The sequence below is a fragment of the Pagrus pagrus genome, assembly GCF_965226575.1.
Source record: "Pagrus pagrus genome assembly, chromosome: 6".
In the NCBI taxonomy this organism is placed as follows: domain Eukaryota; kingdom Metazoa; phylum Chordata; class Actinopteri; order Spariformes; family Sparidae; genus Pagrus; species Pagrus pagrus.
In genome coordinates this window covers 4,388,791-4,406,365 of record NC_140190.1, presented here as the reverse complement: position 1 = coordinate 4,406,365, position 17,575 = coordinate 4,388,791, and the positions used below count along the sequence as shown (strand labels likewise).

At 39.3% G+C, this 17,575-nt stretch overlaps 1 protein-coding gene across 3 annotated transcripts in view; it reads left to right on the top strand.

The window, feature by feature from the left end:
* The window catches only part of LOC311258150 (pre-B-cell leukemia transcription factor 1), a 64,589-nt gene extending 50,467 nt beyond the window's left edge, over positions 1 to 14,122 (top strand). The window contains exons 5-9 of one of the 3 annotated variants that reach the window (XM_084354244.1): positions 2,121 to 2,256; positions 4,000 to 4,048; positions 6,317 to 6,429; positions 7,996 to 8,085; positions 10,714 to 14,122. In XM_084354244.1, the coding sequence (XP_084210370.1) occupies positions 2,121 to 2,256; positions 4,000 to 4,048; positions 6,317 to 6,429; positions 7,996 to 8,085; positions 10,714 to 10,806 (481 nt within the window). In that variant the 3' untranslated portion in view covers positions 10,807 to 14,122. Of the gene's footprint in view, positions 1 to 2,120; positions 2,257 to 3,999; positions 4,160 to 6,316; positions 6,430 to 7,995; positions 8,086 to 10,713 lie in introns of all 3 variants that reach the window. The other 2 variants (XM_084354243.1, XM_084354245.1) reach the window with 2 other exon arrangements.
* Positions 14,123 to 17,575: the final 3,453 nt, after the last annotated feature.

Here is a 17,575-nt window from a genome sequence, read left to right as displayed (position 1 = left end):
TCTTTGTACACCTGTGTTGCATTGGTTAATCCTTCCTCTGTGTTGAAGCCTGTGTTTTTCCTGAGTTCCTGATTAGACTTTCCTATGTCTGCCTTTTGTTGCTTGTTTTTTAGATTTTGGACTTTTGCTCCCGGCATTAAAGATTTTTGTTCTTTTACCTGCCTGCCTTTGCAAGTTTAAACAAATAGGGACCCAAACGCATGAAAGTCAAAGGTAGGCAGGTAAAAGAACAAAAAGCTGGTGACCAAGCTCCAGAATAGTGTGCAACAAAAGGCAGGCAAAGGTAAATCCAAGGAAAAAACCAAAGAGAAATACAAAAACTAAGGACAAACCAGAAAACTACAGGGAACACAGATGAACCAAAAAAGATTGAGGGGAAAACACAGGAATGATTAACTAATGTAAAACAGGTGTACACAGGAAAAAGGAGTGGGAAAACAGACAAAGGCAGGAAGTGGAACTACAAAATAAAACAGGAAATGGCCAAATCAGTAATCCAAACCATAATATGTGTTGTGCATTTGACAAAGTTCTTCAATAACATTTTTCTACTATTGTCCATATGATAGCTGAGTTTCGGTACCGACACCCGGACATTTTTTGTATACTTACTTTAAAGGTAAAAACCGACACTTTGGTCAAATGAATCGTCATGAATCTGACCAGACATTTAATGTAATCCTTACGTACTACTTTTCAACACTGGGGATATAGATACATTTAAATCAGAACTGAACCAAGAGCTTGTTTTTGATTGTTCATCAAAGATTCTTTACTCAGTTCATTCTTCATATTGAATTCTGTCACATTTTGCCTTTTGTCGGTTAACTCACAGACTGAATTGTTTTAATTTTTCCACAACTAATAGTGGATTTTTCATAGATTATAATGACCCTCTCTGCGCCGTTATTGCTACTGCTAATTCTTTTTTTCCATTGCTCATAAACAGAACTGTAGTTGAAGCAGTTCAAGGCTCAAATTGGTCTCGTGAGTCTCAAAGCAAAACCGCAGCTAAATTGAAAGTTTTAAGTGTGGCTGAGGTTTTCACAAAGCAAGTAATGTTCATCCAAAGCAAGACCGTGGTGACCCAAAGACACCAAGTTATTTGTAGACCAAGATAGTCACGCTAACAATCAGAATCTGACGCTTCAGCAATTAAAAATAGAGTTTAGATGATTGGCTTGAATTGGAGAGAAGCATTTTCTTCAACAATCAAACAACAGGTGGACAACCAAAATGTCATTTTTTGGAGTCTGGATGAAAGCAAACTGAAGGGATGCAATCTGAGAGGGCATGTGTGTTAAAGCAGAAGTGGTGACTGTTGATTATTTTCTCTGTTAAGTGATTCGTTGTTTGGTCTATTAAATGTCAGAAAATGGTGAAATAATGTTGATCAATGTTTCAATGTTGTCCTCAAATGTCTTGTTTTTTCCACAATGCAGATATTCAGTTTACCGTCAGAGAGGAGGGAAGAAAACAGAAAATACTCATATTATCAATTAGAAAACCAGCTGATTAATTGTATAGCAATCCATTGTTGTGGCATTATTTTTTATCACTTCTGTTTTAGGGTTTTATGGTTTGAAAAGAATTGGACACTTGTTGAATTCATACACAAAAAACAAATATGGGGCAGTATATCGCAAGAGTAACCGCTAACTGCTGCTCAACTGCAGCTGCCGCTAGCTCGTTAGCTTACTTAGTGGTGCAGCTAGCAAGTCCCGGGAAGAGCTGGTGTTCACACCACTACCACAGGAGCTTTAGGCCAGGACGGGGCAGGGCTAGCTGGTTAGCATGCTAAACATGCTTTGCAACATAATACGTAGGTATCATAGTGTTAAATTGTTGATAGTTTAAGTGAAGTTTTGAATGTTTTCAACCAAAATTCTTACATATTGCCCATTTAAAGCCCCTAGTTATTCATTTTGAATGTAATCACTACGAGTGGTAATGTACACTGTGTTGGTCAGCAATGCACACTACAGTCTACTGTGTTGGTCAGCAATGCACACTACAGTCTACTGTGTTGGTCAGCAATGCACACTACAAACTTCTCCATGTTGCGTTGACATTAACTGTTTTGTTTATTCCTGTTTTAACTTCCGATGTTCTTTTTGCAGACGGAAAAGACGAAACTTCAACAAGCAGGCGACAGAGATCCTGAATGAGTATTTCTACTCGCACCTCAGTAACCCTTACCCCAGTGAGGAGGCTAAAGAAGAGCTGGCAAAGAAGTGTGCCATCACAGTTGCCCAGGTACACCACAGATCACTGCCACCCCACCCACCAACCACACCACCTGTAGGGTGACTACTGTACATGGAACAATCCAGACAAACACGATTTCTAATGTGAAGCAGCTGCGAGCATCTTGGCAAGTAACCTAATAATAAGTTCTCTGACTGTCATGAGTACAGACAGCTCCTCTAATCTTTGAGCAGTACCTTTTATTGAGACAACAAAGGACTTGAAGTATAAATACGCCATGTCATAAGTTTTGTTGTCTTGTAATTCAAACCAGAAAAAAAGAGCTATTTTTTGACCAATGACTGTTTGTTTCTTTTTGAAGTAAAGCAAGATAAAAACAACACTTGCTGTCATTAGTGGGAACATGTTTTCTTAGAATACAGTAAATATACAAAAAATTCAGGTAAAAGTACTTATTTTAACTTGTAAATGGACACAGTGGATGTAAATGTAATCGCTTCTTTTGATAATTCATAACAAAAGAAAAACATTGTTTCCTTTTCTTTTGTTTCGTACCAAATCAAACCATGTAAACAAATGACAAAGCTATGAATTGATTAATAAAAAAAAAGATCAGTAGGTAAATTAATTGTGAAAATAATCTCTTCAGCCGTACAGTATGTGCACCAGGCGATATGAGAGGGGAGTACCATCCCCCTTCTTGATCAAAATGCATCCCACTTGTTATCCTGCCACCTCCCCCCTCTCCTCCCTCTCGTAGCAGAGAGAGTGTGTGTTAGTCTACTCCGCCTCGTTTATCTAACCGAGGCCACAACCACGGCTCTATAACCAGAGGAACCGTTTGCTGGTCACAGGTGAATGAAACGAAAAAGTCCATCCCCCCGTTAGAAATTAACAAAATCGCTTACTGAGTATATGAAAGCAATTAGCAAGACCATTAGCCCCTGAGAATTAGCACTGCAGTCATTTGATGTATGCTGCAATGATGATTTACAATCGATTTCACGGTAACCAACCAAACATCTAAAGCCACTCGAGATGTTTGTGCCAATTATCACTGATAATCAGAAAGAGTTTAAATATTTAGGCACCTTGTGTTTTTTTGTTTTTTTTTTCATCTTTGCATTCTAGCGCTCAAGTTGTTTCAATTCTGTGTGAATCGATAATAAGGAAAGCAATGCCAACGCCAAGGTAAACAAGCAGTTTGTGTTTTGAATCCATCATTTGGGAATGGATTGTTTTCTCAATTGGTTTCATTAATTTATACCAAGTGATTCGAGGATGCATCTGGGCCTGATTGTGGAAGCTGCTCAGCGGCTGAATGATTTGTAGAGTTTCCGTTTCTTGGCCATAATAAAGGAGAATGTTTACCTTCTCCGCGTATTGGAAACTTTGCAGGATTGATTCGGTTTTCATTTTAATGTTGTTTATCATTAGCGCCGGGATTACCCCCCTGGCTTCATCTGGGAGTCCATTAGCAGTAATGGGTGTTAGCGGATGTTGACTGATTGGTGCTTGCGTGAGTTCTGATGATAGCTGCAGTCATGGTGACATAATGAGACTGTTATTGGCAATCATTCCATTCTGGCACTAATGCAGATTCACAGCACCAGTCTATGTGTAGCCCCTACCTCTGACAGAGGCTCTGTAGTGTTACGCATGCCATTAAGGCCACGCAAAGCTAAAGACTACCCTGATTTCACTTGAATGCTTACCCTCAAAATGTGGAGAGGGCTCTGTATGTTAAGATTTCATGACGATTAAACTATTCTCTTGTTTTTATCTGCTCAGGTTTCCAACTGGTTTGGGAATAAAAGAATCAGATACAAGAAAAACATTGGTAAGTTCCAAGAAGAAGCCAACATGTACGCTGCGAGAACTGCCGTCAATGCGGCTAATGCATCCTCACATGGAAGCCAAGCAAATTCACCCTCAACTCCAAACTCTGCAGGTGAGACAGGAAGTCCCTGGCTCTGCTCAGCTATTAGACATGTACCTCCTCTCTTGTGCATTACTTCAACAAAGCGACTATTGCAGTTTGACAGTTTCAGGCTATTTAATGCTGGTGCTGGTGGTTTGTAAGGAATAAAAACTAACAATAGGAACTAACAAAAAAGGCAGTTCTCGTAGAAGGAACGTGCCTTTCAGCTGGTAATGCACCATTATTATATTGAATAGGTCGAAATTTTCCCTTAAAATTTTTCCCTGTGTCAGAAATGAGCCAACCTGAGCCCCGTGCCAAGCCTCTTTATGCTTACTGTCCTTTTTGTCTTCATCTCAATTAATCATATTCTTCATGTATGACTGTATAACTCTTGTGTTCATCATGTTCTGCTGTACTGACATTCAAAGGATAAGCCTGGTTATATTCTATAGTCCTTTCTTATTGTCAACAGATTAGATGATAAGTCGAAAAACAAATTTTCTTAAAAAAACAGAGCTTGATTTATTTTTTCCTCTGAACCAAAGAGCTCCCAAAAATATTAGCGTGAGCCACACTGTTGGACAGGGTGACATGTTCCCTCATTGTAGTGAACATGGACACTATTTATTGAGTCAGTGTAACATATCTGTATACAGGTCGAGTCAAAAAGTCCTGGTCTTTGTCCTTGGTCTTTTTATACAGCAGCCTCACGCTGCCGCGCCAAAAAAGAAAACGGATCAGTATCACTTCATAATGTGAAAGGTTTATTGTTACAGCAAGTTGTTTTCAAGTTAATACGACATACAAAGCTTTATAACACATTATATAAATATATATATATATATATAGATATTTATCTTAAAATGTGATAGCTTATTATAACAAAATGTTTCAGGGTATAAAATAATAACATATGTTGTTAAAACAAGAAACATTTCATTTTATAACAATGTTCTATTTACCTTTTTATAACATGGTAACTCAATATAACATAAAACTTCAGTCAGGTTATAACATAATAACTTACATTGCTATAACAACAAACTTGCCTTGTTATAAAACCAAGCTATTTATCTTGTTACAATGTGAAACATTTCATTTTGTAACATGCTAACTTATTGTTAAACATTTCACGTTATAAAGTGTTAACTAACATTGTTTTAACATGAAACATTATAAAGTGATAATATAACATGAAAATATCTTGATATTAAGTGAAACATTTTATGTTATATAGTAAATTCTCTTGTGAACGTTTCATGTTATGACAAGAAAAAAGTTTCTTGTTATAACATGATCAGTTTGTATGTTGTAATATATGAAAATATATTGTTATAACACAAACTTTTCACCGTACAATGTGTTACTGATCTTTTTCTGTCACGTCAGCAATAAGCATCCGTATTTTTATGAGACTTGTTGACAATAAAATAAAAATGGAAATAGAATAATGCTAGCCTTATCCTTTAATGCTACTGTCCTGTGTTTTTAGTAATCAGTGTATTTGCCGTTTTACCAGGAGTAAGAGCAGGAAGCATGTTTAGCCTAGCATAAAACAAGCATGGGAAGCCAATACAACTAGCATAAATCCTTAAAAGAATGAAAAACATATGCACACTCAAATCACTCCAAAGCTGATCATTCAAATGTTGAATCATGTAGTCACCAAATAAATTCAAAAGTCACGTTAGTTTTGTTGGTAGGTGCATTTTGTCAGAGTTTCACGCTCTGTCTCATTCTTGTACTAAGCTAGGTTAAACATCCTGAGCCTACAATCTCTACTTAACTCTGTGATCACATTATATTGATAATTTGACTTTGGGTAAGACCGCAAGAAAGTGCTTTCGGACTGCTTTGCCAATTCTTTTTTTCTCTGGTTAGCTTAGCCATGTCACTAAACAGCACTAACACTTACCTTTTTTCTACAACTGGAGGTTAAAACTTCTACCTGACACAAACACCTCTTGTGTCGGGTCACAGCTGTATCTCTTCTGTTCTTAATGTGTCCGTTAGTTTCCTCTTGGCTCCGTTTCTTCTCATTTAACAGAGCCTGTCTTGGCTGCTAGCTAACCCCTCTGCATGGTGCTGCTCCGGGCTGCTTGCCTGGGCCGGCCTTGCACACTTTGCTTAGCCTGCTTTGCTCTCTGTCTCTCTGTGATTCGACTGCTCCCTCTCTCCTTTCAGGTTCTGCTGGCTCTTTTAACATGTCAAACTCCGGGGACTTGTTCATGAGCGTGCAGTCTCTCAATGGGGACTCGTACCAGGGGGCTCAGGTGGGAGCCAACGTGCAGTCACAGGTAGGGCCATGAGCAGCGCAGCAGATAATACAGGAGCAGGCCCATAGACCTTTCTCACAGCAGACATTCTGACTTGTCATAAACAGGTGTGACTATTATTAAAAGTGCAATATGTAAGAATCTTTCTAAAAAGTCATACTTAAAACAAACAGGCGGAGTGGCCGCTAATTGCTGCTAACTGTAGCTGCTCTTAGCGAGTTAGCTCAGTTAGCTTTGCGGCTAGCCATTCAGACTGGGACCTCTGAGAACCAGGTTAGTGTCTGTGTTTGCACCTTGCTTAGGAGCTTTGGACCGGGATGGGGTGGGGCTAGCTGGTTAGCATGTTAGCTTCAATTATTTCTTTTCTTTCTGTTGATAACTTCAATACATTTTTTAATGTCTTCAACTCAAATTCTGACATACTGCACCTTTAATTAAACTAATATATATGAAAACTCATAACTCTTAACTGTAATTCAGTCGTTTGTCAGTCCACATTAATCAAGCTAATGTAGGCTATTTGCTAAATATGCTGTGACTGCAAGGCTAACAATGGTCATGTCTAGATGGTAACTGCAGATCCGCAGGAAGATCTTGCAAGAGTGATCACTTTGACCAAAATCATGATCTTTTCCTAAACCTAACCACGTGTTTTTGTGCCTATACCTAACAAGATTGTAACCACAGCATTGTCACATTAAACAATACACCCTACCCAAACTTTGTCGGGGGTATTGGAATATTTTTAGTGTTTCACTTGATTGATATATCTGAATTTGTATTTTGTATCACATGTCATTTGACTTTCATTTTCAAATCTCTGGAGAGTTTTAAAAATCTACAGTTACCATCCAGGAATGATCGAAAGCAAATGGTGGTAGCCATCTTGGAATAGCGTGTGAATGCTGCCATTTCAAAATAAGGGAGGTTTCCCTGTTTCCCATTTTGTCAACATTACAAAAATACAAAATTACCGTTTGCTTCATATTGGCTTTGTATGATTTATTTATTTGTTGAGTGAATTACACAGGATTTAGTTGTCTGACACTAAAACCTAACCTAAATAATGCAACCCTTGCTAGAATGAAAGCACTGTTGTTTTATGTAATCATCCCACGTGATTGATTCAACTTCATTTTCACTATATATTTTTACCCAGCCATGCACACCCCCATTGCAGTACTTCTATGTCCCCACAGGGGAGCCAGCCCAACAGAAAACCACTAGCTGACGCAGACCTAAATGGAACAGAGCCATCATTGATGTTATTAATTATACCTGTGCTTTTCCTGCTATGACAAGATACACTAGCTCCTCTATAGAGCTTTTCCACAGTCTCAAGGGCAGACTGTGTGTAACAATGTGTTTACTATGTGAATAGTTTTTATTTCTAGCGAGCAGAAAGCAAAAGTTGTTTATCCTAAATTTCCTTTTTGTTTGATTGGACCTTGTTGTCTCCAAGGATATACTTGCAGCACTGTTGTCTTGTCGTCTCTCTTGTTGTGTTGTCATCTTCCTCTCTGTTCTCTTGTGCTTCTCTTGTGTTGACTCTGACCTTGCTTTGTTTGTTGCTTCTGAATGTTTCAGGTGGATACCCTTCGCCATGTTATCAGTCAGACAGGCGGATACAGTGAAGGACTCACAGCCAACCAGATGTACAGTCCGCAGGGCATCAATGTAAGGATTCTTTTTTTTTTCTTTCTCTCCCCACCAATTATTTCAAAGCCATAGGGCTCAGGATGCCACTTAGTAGGACTTGTCTCTGCTCCATGGTCACCTAGTTGATTGGTTCTGTATCGTTCGCGCCACGGGCAGCACGCTGCCCGGCGTACGCCGGCGTGGGGCCGGCCACACACATGCAGAGCTGCCGTCTGAACCTGTCACGTTGGATCAGGTCTGCCGTTGCACCTGCAGCCACGTACAGTCAGCTTTGAGCGAACTGAACAAACAGGTGACACCTCCTGCACTGGACTTCAGTTCCCTCTGACCACCTGACCCGTGATTAGCAGCCCAGGGGCCAGAAGCTCCCATTAAAGCCTCCCAGGAGACAACATCGCTGTCCCTCTAAAAATAAAACGTCACGCCGCTGGAAACAAACTCCTCATGTGCCATAGGGGTGTGTTCCCCTCATGTTTGTCTTATTTTGCAGCAGAGTTCGGGTATGGAAGTGGGGGTTGTGGAGATGGGTGGGGGGGGGTTGGGGGTTTGCTTGCTGGCGGCTGCAAACAGTAGGGAAATTCACAGCGACAAGCCGTGTCGTAAAGGGGAAAATCGATAAGACAGACACAAGGAGAGCAGAGTGTGGACTTGGGACAGCAATCCAAGCGCATTGCTCAGATCATGTTCCTGCCACACTAATGGCCCTGACAGCGAGCCGCGCTGAGAGGACGAGGACGGTCACAGCCGCGGCTGGGTTCCTCCGCTGTCGTCGTCGTGCCTCAGTGGCCATATGATAATCAGATGAAATGTCTCCCGTATAAAAACATGTATGTGTATTCAAATAAGGCTTCCTGGCTGCTCCGAGCGCATCCCACAGCCAGCTGTGCTAACCCTGAGAGGCCGCTAACGTATTCAGGCCCTGTTCTTTCTCAGTCCTTTGACCTCACAGATACGGTTCTCCTTGGACGCCTGCTTGCTCTACCACATCTTACACTGCCACAATATGCTGTGTTATTCACTTTTATACCCTGTAAAGAAGCTCTGCAATGCATAATGTAAGAGCGGGATATCTGTCTGCCAGCCTGTTTGCCTGTGATTTATGTATCTGAGGCTGGTAAGTTAGGAATTCGAAACTCTTCACTCGCTCCTTCGCTCATTTTCAGATATATTTTTCAAAATATTGGTGGTTTTTTTGACAAACTAGTTAAAGGTGCACTACGTAGTTTTCGAGAAGATATTTAAATCAGACGAGAAAAATCTTAATCTGTTTTATGACTGATTAAACTAAATAAACAAACTGACCTCAAAGGACAACATGATTTCATACTGTTTTACTTTGTTTATATGTGGCGGACCCTGCCACCTTTCTAGCTTCAAACAGTGTTCTGGGGACCTAGTTTTCCTCTGAGAACAGCTTGTTCATTCAGTTATGCAAAAATTTAATATTTCTAAGTTTGTGTTATTACCTCATTAATATTGTAAATATTTAAATGTCTTCTCCAAATCTACATAGTGCCCCTTTAATCTTGTTTGGTGTACGCTGTACTTCATACAGGAGCTCCAAATTATTATACTAATTGAAATGCTACATTTTGTGTAGTGTTTTTTTCTTTTCATATTTGTCTTTAAAACTTTTTTAAAAATATATCTCAAAGACGGCGTTATCAGCCTTCAAAGTCTCGACACTGAAGCAGAAAAATTGTCTCACATATTGATTGCTAATTGAATACATGTATCTTTGAAAAACATTTCTCCGGGCATCTGAAGACAGATTTTATGAATGAAGAGTGGAACAAATGATGAGAGAGTTAAAGGAAGCAGAAAGACTGGATAATGACTGAGCGGATACATAATGCATGCTGTGGATGATTACAGCTGTAATTACGATTTTTTTGAAACAGGCAGAACGTCACCAAAGTCAGACGTTCTCCAGCCTGACCCCTTCCACTTGTGATTACACACGACTGCCTGCTGCCTTAAATAACAGCCTTTTGAAATGAAAGGCTGTCGAGGACCATTTCCAGTTTTTCTGATGGCTTTAAATTCACTATTAATATCCTAAACGCTCTTTAACAGGCCTCGTCTCTGGCAGTGGAGCGGCCCCTCCATTGCTCTTATTGTATGTTAATTCCCGCTGTCAGCGTCATAATTAGTGCGTATGACGTTGATTGTACTTGTTTTGTTTCAGAGGTCTTTTCAAAAAATTTCCATATTTATTCATATTATTTTAAAATGACAGTGACAGGCAGTTATTTCAAGATAAAAATCGTGTTCAACTTGACTTTTTTTTCTTCTGTGTATTTTCTTCATTATATGAATTTGAACGTGGAGCGTGTGACAGACTGTAATTCACTCCATTCTGCTCGGTTGAATACATTTTTTATATTTCTTTTATGTCCGTCTTATTCTGAAATTATCATCTGAGCTAGGTTAGCCTTCCCCTCCGATTCTAGGAAGGAAATGTGGCTTTAGGCTGTTTTGCGACTGTGTGGTGTATCCACGCTGCGTTCGTGCACCACCTCGCCCTCAGGACTTTCCATTCGTCGTACCTCACTGTGTTTGACCCAGCTGCTCTCAGTAATGAATATGAAAGTAATAGACTCCCCCTCCCTCCTCCTGTTTCCCTTTCTCTTTTTCTTCTCTCAGGCGAACGGTGGCTGGCAGGATGCTCCGACCCCCTCATCAGTGACTTCACCCACAGAAGGACCCGGAAGCGTTCACTCTGACACCTCCAACTGATCCTCCACCCCCCTCCTCCACTCCTCCGTCCTCTGCTTCCTCAGAAATTCCTCCACCACTGCAGCGCCCCACCTCCTCTACCCCCCAGCCATGTCAACCCAAAACTTAAAAAACCCATCGGGACTGGAACGTGACGTACCGTGTGTAGTCACGCGGCGGGGACACAGTTGGGGTCTGGGATGACATTTTCACTCTTACGGACAAATGTTTCACTTTTCCTATCCGGACCGTGGCAGCACTGCGTAGGGGGGACTCATATCACACACTTCACAGTTTGTACAGTTTCCACTCGATGTCCATGTTGCCTCTTTGTATTTCTCTTACATTATATATTCACACAGTAGGCACACAAGTTAGCAGCGTAACAGCCCCACGTCTTATAAATTGAAATTCTTTCACACTACCTCTATTCGAAATAACAACAGAGAAAACATTTCAAAAGCTTCAGTTTTACAAAATTTTTATAATTATTGGGATTCTACTGTACAACCACACCATGCCCTGTCATTTACACCGCTGTCTTTATTACTGTGTTCGCAAAAAATTTTGTTTATCTATAGTGCCAAAGTTCAACCCTGGAGGTGAATTTTGATAATGTTTTTAATGTCATGTCCTTACGTTTTTTCATGCCATATTTTGTGAAGTATTATTATGTTAGTCCAGTCATATTAGTCAGGTAATATCCAAGTATTCAGCCTCGATTTATATAGTTTGTATTCAGAACTGCTACAACAGACAAGGACATGAACTTCTACAACAGACAAGGTCATATAAGGCATTTTATATTTTATTGCCAGACTAGTAGGTTCTCTGCTCACATGTAAAAACAATAATGCAAAGAATTACACAATTTTTACACGAGAAATTAACAAAATGAGTGGTGACTTCCGATGAGAGTTGAAGTTGTGTCATGTATGTCGGCTGCATTCACAACATTCAAAGACAAATTGACCCAAAAACACTGAATCAATGACAACGTTAGCAGCAATTTACGGCGCGTCGATATGTATTAAAGCACAATAACACCTAATGATTGAGCTCAAAGGGTGACATTTGTAAATGTCCGAGAGAAAAATGATTTAACTATAGTAGTCATATATAAAAGAGACAGAGTGTACATACAGTACATTATCAGACATCTTCAGTGTGTTTCAGTGAGATCGACATCAAACACCAAATACTGCTGGTAACCAAATCAAAACAGAAAATTGTAATTCTGATGTTAAGGTACCGTGTTGTCGGGATTTAACACATCGCATGTCTTTTCTTGGAATTCACTTTTCATCTATGTTATTAGATTTGTGTCATGATCCTGCGAACGCACTGAATAGATTTTTGTTTTTGCTCAATTTAAATTATTCTGTAACATTTTATAAGAAGCATCATTAAGAAATGGTTCATTAATAGCTAGTTAAACATTAGTTAATAATTAAATCAAACAATGAAATGCTTTGTAAACCATTTATTAAGCAGTTGTTTATTGTAACGTTGCAACTGATGTATTATATATGTTTATCAACCTTAACAATTGCTTAGTAAATGGTTTATAAAACATTTAATTGTTTGTTTACGGTTAAATAACTGTAACTGTAACCACAATATTGATGGTGGTTATAAAGATGGTCATTATTACTTTATAAATAGTTAATAAATACTGTGTAGTTCAACATATTAACAATAACATAAAGAAATTCGTTGTTTGTTTACAGTTAAATAACTCTTAAGTAATGTTTTAATTACCTATAAATTAACCATTCATTAATGATGGTTGTTGTTAAGTGTTCTTAACATGATAAAAGCAAAAAAAATCATTGTCTGTCCTCAGAATGATTCATTGCACTCTCAGGATTTTGGCACAAATGTACCTCCATACACATTCAGTGTTGAAAAAACTTGAGGTTACTCATCCGTCACCCCTGTTCTCTGATCACATTAACAAGAGTATTTGAAAAAAGAACTACAGTGTTTGTATTTTCAGTATTCAAGAGTCCATTCGCTTTTTGGTTTCGTTTTACAATGACAGTTAGAAAAACACCACATCCATCAACACAACCTGATCCAAAATGTGAAATTAAATTTGTTGTATGTACAGTTATAGTATGTGGTCCAACATGTATACATGATTACAGTAGTCCTCATGAGATATCAGCATTTACATACTTTGATACCAAAAAAATGGCAGAATTTTTATCCTCTACATTGGGATCAGCTTTATCAACGTTTTTCCTTTTTCCTCTTTTTCGTAGGATTTTATTATCTACGGTGCTGGTGAGCATCTCATAATGCGCTAGCGCTCTGCATTCAAAGCCAAAAAAAAAATGCAGTTGGAATACAGTCGTGTTTATATACATTAAAGTGGAAACAAATACTCTGATGGCACACAAATCCAGATAATGTTTGGATATATTTTTATGTCTTCATTTTGTGAATATCTCATTTTTTTTGTTGTTGTTTTCATTTGATATTATTTTGCTTTCTTTTTTTATGCTAGCATTATATGTGAATTAGCCCAAGAATGCTCTATATACAGTATGTAGATATGCACCTTTACTCTTTTTTTTTTTTTTTGCATCTTTGAATTTGGACAGCAGCCATTTAACGCAGGCTGACGGAGTTCCTGTTGGATTTTAAATAAAATCCTTATTATTATTTTGTACTCAGACCACAAAAACAAGCCTGCTGCCAAGATGGCTACTGTCCGAATGAAGGTGACGTGAAAAGTTAGTGTTAACATTGCTCTCCGGCTTTGTTTTTAGCTTAACTGAACCTTTCCAGAAATCGAAAATTCAATCCCGGGATCCCAATCAGTCACAATACCACCTGAAAACCACAGGTATTTTTGAACAGTTGTCAGTGTGTTTGTATTTATTACACATGTATGAAATCATGGATGTTTCACAGCTACTGTTGGAGGTCGGCTACGGCAAGATTACGTCAAACAAACTCATTTGGATCATTGGAAGCGGCTCCTTCTCGACTCACCTGCTCAGTATTACAGTCGAGGGGCCGAGCAGCATTGAAGTGATGCACAGAACCTGCCTCAGTCTGAAGTCATTGGAGTGAACTGACAGCACCGGCCACGCAAGGCAAAACACAAGGATTGTTTTTTGCACCCCTCAGAAGAAAAAAAACGGCTTAACTCTACTTTTCACTTTGCCTGTCAAATATTACCGAAGCTTCATGTAATGATGCTTTTTAGTTTTTGAACATAAAAGGAAAAGAGACATGAAAAAGAGAAATGAACAATTTGTAAAACATAAAATGTTTTATTTGTTGCATGTCTTTTTGTTCTTCAATAAAATAACGTACTGCAGTGTTTTGAATGTTAACTTCTTTTTTATAAGGATTTCAGAGTGAAATCGTGGAGCCTTTTTTCTTGACAGGTTTTAACTTTTAAGATCTCTGCGTATGTAAAAAGGTATCAAATGGAAAACTATTGTCTTTTTAATTCCAATTCAAAAACCTGTTTTCTGTGGAGAAAAATAGCTGAAAGGTGTAGGTTTTATGGTCTCTTAATTTGTACTGGCAATGCGTATCCCAAATAAATAGTTTCTTTTGTTGCATAAATTGCAGTTTTGTCATTTTTTATGTGCGTTCTTGTGAAGTTGCACGGCTGAGTGTCATCTCAAACTTGTGCGTGGTGTCTCCTTCAGACTTTTATAACAGGGTCAGGGTCAGGAGTCACTGTAGGACACAAGTTTACACGTTGTAGACTTGTCAGCCCAACACCTCCGAATAACATTGCACGTCTCACTTCCAACTATGCTACGGCACGCAGGCATTTTATCACCACTAACATAGCGCTGGAGCTTGGCTGAGCTGCTGCCGAGGGTGTGAAGGGGACATTTTCACAGTTTTTGAAGTGAGTGAAAGCTGTGCGCTCCCGGCAGACAGACACCTCCCCCACCCTCCCCTCCGCCGCCACCTCTCTTCCCCACACCCAGCGCTCCCTCCCAGGCATGGTTAATGTGCGTTCCCTGGAAGAGGCGGAATCCACACTTATCTCTCTCCTCCAGATAAACCAGACAGGATGTCTGATTCTGCTCCTCCGATTCATCCGTTGCTGGGAAAGAGAAAGAGAAAAAAGAAAATCAAGGAGGAAGGGGTTGAAACATTAACTTGTGGATTAGGAAGAGGTTCCCAGGAGCATCCAAAATCAGAGAGCATGACAGAGACTGTGGGAGTGACATATGCAAACATGATCAAGTGTAATTACATGGAGAAGCCTCCTTGTTTCTATCAAAGGGCTCCTTTTAGCCACTGTGTGAGGCATGAAAGGCAAGAAGTGCCGGACGTGTATAATTTATTCATGCGCTCCGACAAACCAAAAGGCATTGTGAGGCTGATTCAGTCATTACATGGTGAAAAGGTGTAAATCCCATTCGGAGTAAAATCAGTGTACGTTCTTTTGAATTCCCGATTCCTCTAACAAATGTGCCGGATAACATGCTACGCCGTGACAAATGCTGTGTAGGTTTTTAAGAAGACTACGCCGATCATTATCCGTTTTATACAGCTAAAAGATGCAAATCCAATCAGAAACGGAATCAGGACTTTCTGAAGTCTTTTATCCATTAACAAATAGCTTGGCAGAAATATTGGTGAGGAGTAATAAATGTAACCCCAAGAAAACGACGATAGTATATCTTACTGCCGTCTGATACTTGATACTTGAGAATCAGTTGGCAGGTGTTAATATTTTGATCTACTTTAAGAAGTGCAAGCCATTCGCAGAAATCACTGATTTGACGATTTGCAAGTCAAAAGCAGGCTTGACGTTTCAGTTTGAAGCCGGCTACATTTGGTTGAAGGTGAATGTTTTTCAGCTGTCTGGTAACAAACTGTAAATCTGTAATTCAGCAGCATTTTTGTGGCTGCTTGAATATATATTTAGAAAGTGGTTCACAGTGAATTGTTACTATTTATTTACAGTTGAAACATTAACTTCAAAAACCTGTGGGCATACTATTCAACCAAATCAGTGTTTAGGCTACGGACGGATTCTACCATGAAATATTTACGCTGGCCCCACTGAGCTTGTACTACAATGTGAAATGTGGTTGTGTTTTGTGAAATGTTGTTGTGTTTTTTGAAATGTTGTGTTTTGTGAAATGTGGTTGTGTTTTTTGAAATGTTGTGGGTTGTGAAATAAATGTGTTTTTTAAATGTTGTGTTCTGTGAAGTGTTTTGTGAAATGTTTTGTGTTGTTTTCACAACACACGACATTTCACAAAACACACTGTACTGTTAATAAACATTTCACGAAACACAACATTTTGGAAAACACAACATTTCACGAAACACAACAATTCACAAAACACAACAACATTTCACAAAACACAACATTTCTGGTGCTGATTAGCTCAGTTGGTAGAGCGGGCATCCCATGTACAGAGGCTTTGAGCTTGCTACAGCGGCCCATGTTCAAGTCCTGGCCTGGGGCCCTTAGCTGCGTGTCACAGCCCCTCTCTCTCATACTGTTTCCTGTCATCTCTCAAGCTGTACTGTCAATAAATGCCAATTTTTTTAAATTTCTTTTTTAAAACAAAACATTTCACAAAATACAACATTTCACAAAATACAACATTTCACAAAACATTGCAACATTTGGGAAAACACATTTCACAAAATAACACATTTCACAAAACACAACATTTCACACAACACAACATCTTAGGCGTCGATTAGCTCAGTTGGTAGAGCAGGCCTCCCATGTACAGTTGCTTTGTCCTCACTGCAGTGGCCCCAGGTTCAGGTCCTGGTCTGGGGCCCTTTGCTGTGTGTCACTCCCCCTCTCTCTCATCCTGTTTCCTGTTATCTCTAAAGCTGTACTGTCAATAAAGGCCAGAATTAAAAAAAAACACAGCAACTTTTTGGGAAACATTTCACAAAACACAAACATTTCACAAAATACAACTTCGGAAAACACAACATTTTACAAAATACAACAACTTTTCGGAAAACACAACATTTCACAAAATACAACAACTTTACGTAAAACACTGTAGCAGTCCAATTTGTTTGACTGGCAATTTTTTTTCTTTGTTTGGGCTGATTTGCCCTCCATGGGTAATCACAGGGGATTTGGAGCACCTGTGCACAGGTGGGGAGACTGACTCCTAATTGGAGAAGTGGAGGCAGCTTGAGGTCTTTCCTGCCCAGCCAATCAGGGTGTGACGACACCCTGTTGCAAAGGCATAAAAGAGGTGGAAAGTGGCTCACCGACGGCTCTCACTCTCATTCCAAATCTGCCCCTGGCTCATGTCTGAGCTCTCCTCACATTTAACAGAACCTTAAAATTCCCAGCCAGATCTCTGGTCCGTTTAGGGCCCCACTGTGTTTCTGAGCTGCCCACAGGTTTAGGAGGGAACATTTTGTTTAGCGGGAACCTTTAAAACCCCGGCCCCTTAGCGCCTTGTTTTATTATTTCTTTTCCCGGGGAGCCTGAAAAGGAGGCATTTGTTTTTTTTATCCCAAGAAGAGGCATTTGTTGTTTACGGGTTTATTCCCCTAGTTGTATATTTGTTTATTTTTATATAGGCTGGGCTGGCCTGTAGGGAGTAACAGTCAGTACCGCCACAACACGACATTTTGGAAAACAACATTTCACAAAACACAACATTTCACAAAACACATTTAACAACACACGACATTTCACAAAATACAACTTTTCGGAAAACACAACATTTTGAAAAACGCAACTTTTTGAAAAACAACTTTTTGGAAACACAACATTTCACAAAACATAACAACTTTTTGGAAAACAACA